The sequence below is a fragment of the Cibotium barometz genome, chromosome 21 (assembly GCF_041138505.1).
Source record: "Cibotium barometz isolate CiBa-2024 chromosome 21, ASM4113850v1, whole genome shotgun sequence".
NCBI classification, from domain to species: Eukaryota; Viridiplantae; Streptophyta; class Polypodiopsida; order Cyatheales; family Cibotiaceae; genus Cibotium; species Cibotium barometz.
The window spans coordinates 34,033,961-34,037,554 of record NC_141066.1 but is presented as its reverse complement, the minus strand read 5'-3'; the positions used below and the strand labels follow the sequence as shown (position 1 = coordinate 34,037,554).

General features: G+C 44.9%; 1 protein-coding gene across 1 annotated transcript; it reads right to left on the bottom strand.

The window, feature by feature from the left end:
- Positions 1–748: 748 nt before the first annotated feature.
- On the bottom strand, positions 749–3,073 carry LOC147627113 (pentatricopeptide repeat-containing protein At4g13650-like). The gene has a single exon (XM_086815242.1). It carries the CDS (start codon positions 3,071–3,073, stop codon positions 749–751), a length of 2,325 nt encoding a protein of 774 aa, XP_086671368.1.
- Between the last annotated feature and the right edge of the window lie 521 nt (positions 3,074–3,594).

Here is a 3,594-nt window from a genome sequence, read left to right as displayed (position 1 = left end):
ACAATTACGTCCTTCAGGTGCATAACTCCCTTAGAATGCCATTAGTGTTTTGGTTAAATCTCTATATTTTCTTTTGTGTTAAGTTTGCTGATAGGTGTTTAAGTGGTCAGTTCATTCCCCCTCACAAAAAGTTGTGGTGTCAACAATCAAATACTCAACCTGACAATTAAATGGATATAAAAACTAATCTATGTTTGTGAGTGTTTCAGGGCACACTGAAGACCTTTCTGAGTGTCAATATTCTAGCTGCTCCAAGTTTCAGAAGGTCAACTTTGGTGCATACCCTGATGGAGTAATACTTCTTCACAGTCCTTGCACTTGGCTTATACATGTTTCCCAGGCCTCACTTTCTATGTGCTCTTTCCAGCACCTTGCTTGTGACTTTCAAATCCTTTGGATCTTTGCAGCTCTGCCTACTGATGCATCGCCTATTTTTGCAGTAATCGTCCTCCATGACTAGCTTGTGGTTTGATGGTACAAACATGATAGCATCCAGGTAGGAATGATCTTCGAACTCAGCTTGGAAGAAAATTATCTGGAGCTTAAAAGGGAAGTAGTAGCCAAATGCATGTCCAAGATGGAAGAGGCGACACAACCCATGTTTCTCTCTCCTCCTCTGTAACTAACTTTGAATCTGATTTGTAACCCGCATCCTTCCACTGCTGTTCCATCCTCTCCAACTCTGCACTCATCCTTAATGGGGTGTGATTGATCATCAGAGAAAAACTTATACACCATACCCTTAATCCTATATTGCACTGTAACCTGCCTGCTTCTGTATACCCTTCACTCTCATCTCATTCAAAATAGCTTCTGCATCGCTTTCCCTTCCAGCTGACGCATAGATTTGTGATAGCACCACATATGGGGAAGCCTTTTCTGGATAAAGGTCGATCAGACGTTTCCCAACTCGTGCCCCTCGTTCTACATCACTCTCATTTCTACAAGCACCTAGCATAGTTGTCCATGACACATAAGTGCCCTGAAATGGCATGCTTCTCATCAACTCCTCTGCTTCATCCAGTAGACCTGACCTGGCAAGCAGATCAATCATGCAATCGTAATGCTCTTCTGTTGGAATGATACCATAATCTTGTTTCATGGACGCAAAGCACCGGCGACCTTCATTTACAAGGCCAGCATGGCTACATGCAGAAAGTACGCTAACATACGTTATCTTGTTTGGCACGACTCCTCCTCGCTTCATCCGATCCAATAGCTGAACGGCCTCCTTGCCATGACCATGCTGTGCACACACATTGATTATGGCAGTCCATAAGACCACATCCCTGACATAAATGCTTTCAAACATCCCCTTTGCATCCTCAAGGCTTCCACACTTGCCATACATGTTGACCAGGGCTGTGCCCACAATTGTGTCTTGTGCAAAGCCATACTCGATAGCAAGAGCATGAATCTTCTTGCCTTTGTTTAAAGCTGCCTGGTTTGCACAAGCAGAAAAAACATTGGAAAATGTAAAGTTGTCTGGGATTACTTCCTCTTCATGCATTTTGGCAAAGAGATTAAGCACCTCCTCACCCTGCTCATGTTCATTGCACACTGCAAATGTCGTATTCCACAAAAGCACATTCTGCACAGTCCTTCCATGGAAAATTTTTAGTGCATCCTGAAGGCTGCCGCATTTCCCATACATGTTGACGAGTGCAGTCACAATGACAACATCCGGCTGGAAAACGACACAAGTATGGATTCTTTTACCTTCTGCCAGCACTTCCTCGCTGGCCAACGCATCAAGAATGCAGGTGTAAGTGACCTCATTAGGGGCCATGCCTTCCTGCATCATTTGTTGGAAAGCGTGGGAAGCCTCATTGCCAAGCTTATGCTGAGCGTATCCTGAAATCAAGGTGTTCCACGTGACTACATCATGCTCAGGCATATCCCTGAGCAACTTCTGTGCAACATCAAGACACTTGCACTTTCCATACATGTTCACAAGTGAATTTGACACTGCCGTATCAGTTTCAAAGCCCATGACGGTGATGAAGATATGAATATCCCTGCCTTCAAGTAGTGCCATCTGGCTGGCACACGCAGATAGTATGTTCACAAAGGTGACCTTATCTGGAATAATCTTCTCCTCTAGCATTTTTCTGAAGAGTTTTATGGCATCCCGGAAATTTCCATGGTGAACATACGCTGTCAAGATGATGTTCCACGAGTACACACCCTGCTTGCATGTCGTATCAAAGGTGGACTTTGCCTCCTTCAGATAGCCACACCGGCCATACATGTTCATGAGGGCGTTCCCCATATAAGGATGTGACTCAAGCTCACTTCCCATGAGTCGAGCATGGATATTCTTGCCATTCCTAGCAACTGTCGGACATGCACAAGCCGAAAGAATGCTCACAAAGGTGAATGTGTTTGGCATCACTCCTTCTTCGAGCATGTGGTTGAAAAGCTGGAGGGCCTCCTTGCGTTGTCCGTACCTTGTGCAGAGGGCAATCATGCTACTCCATGAAATCACGTTCGGCATGCTCATGTTGACAAAAACCTTCCAAGCATCCTCCATACTCCCAACCTTGCCATACATGTTGACAAGGGCTGTGGCAACAACAACATCACGTTCTGATACACTGCAGCTGATTTGAACATGGATCTGCCTGCCAGCAATCAGGTCCATCTCCTCAGTACAAGCAGAAAGCATGCTGAGTAATGTTACTCTGTCTGCCATGATGGCCTCGCGCTGCATTTGTCTGAAAAGCTTAAGGCTTTCTGGTCCTTCCCCATGGTGAGCATATGCTCCAATCATACAATTCCAAGCATCGATATTTCGCTCATTAATTTTTGAAAAGGAAGCTCTTGCATCCTCTAAATACCCACATTTGACATATAACTGTACAAGAAGGCTACCAAAGGAGACTCCATTTTCCTGGCCACATGTGACTATATGATGATGTACATGCCTACCATGCGTGAGGGTCTTTAATTTGCTGCAAGTCCGCAGGAGATGCACATATGTATCAGCTTCTGATGGGATGCCATCAAGGGTCGTCTTCCATGAACCCTGCCCTGCTGTTGTATGTGAGCTCCTGAGATGGGCATTCCGCATGAAGCCCAAAGTTAAAATCTATTGCAAAGCAGAGGCTTCCATTAAAAAGCAGGCCACAGACCAAATTCAACAGAAGTTTGGAGCTGAAGCCCTGTGCACTCGAGGGCCATGCTGCCCCGTAGGATTTTATTTTACTTATTTTGTTGTTTTTCTTTTTACCTGTGTTCACATTTACCTGCCCAGCGCCCAGACGAGACCTTGGTCTCAGGGCTCCGGGCCTCCACACACACCTGTCACATTATTTTTTATATGTTTTGAAACTAGAATACTTGGGCACCCGTTCTCGCGGCCAAGTGTGGACTATTTTTGAGACAACATGAGACTGATGGCAACCATAGTATGCACAACACTCATGGGGTGGTCAGTGGTTCATTCGTAGTGTTGTAAGAAAAAACAAAGACAAAACTTATGAAAATTTATAAGACGAGATGGCTACTACGATTCAACCTATTCAAACGATAAAGAGAAAAACCGGGGTTCGAATCACCCACTGGCCAAAAAGAGATGAGACAAGTAGCCAC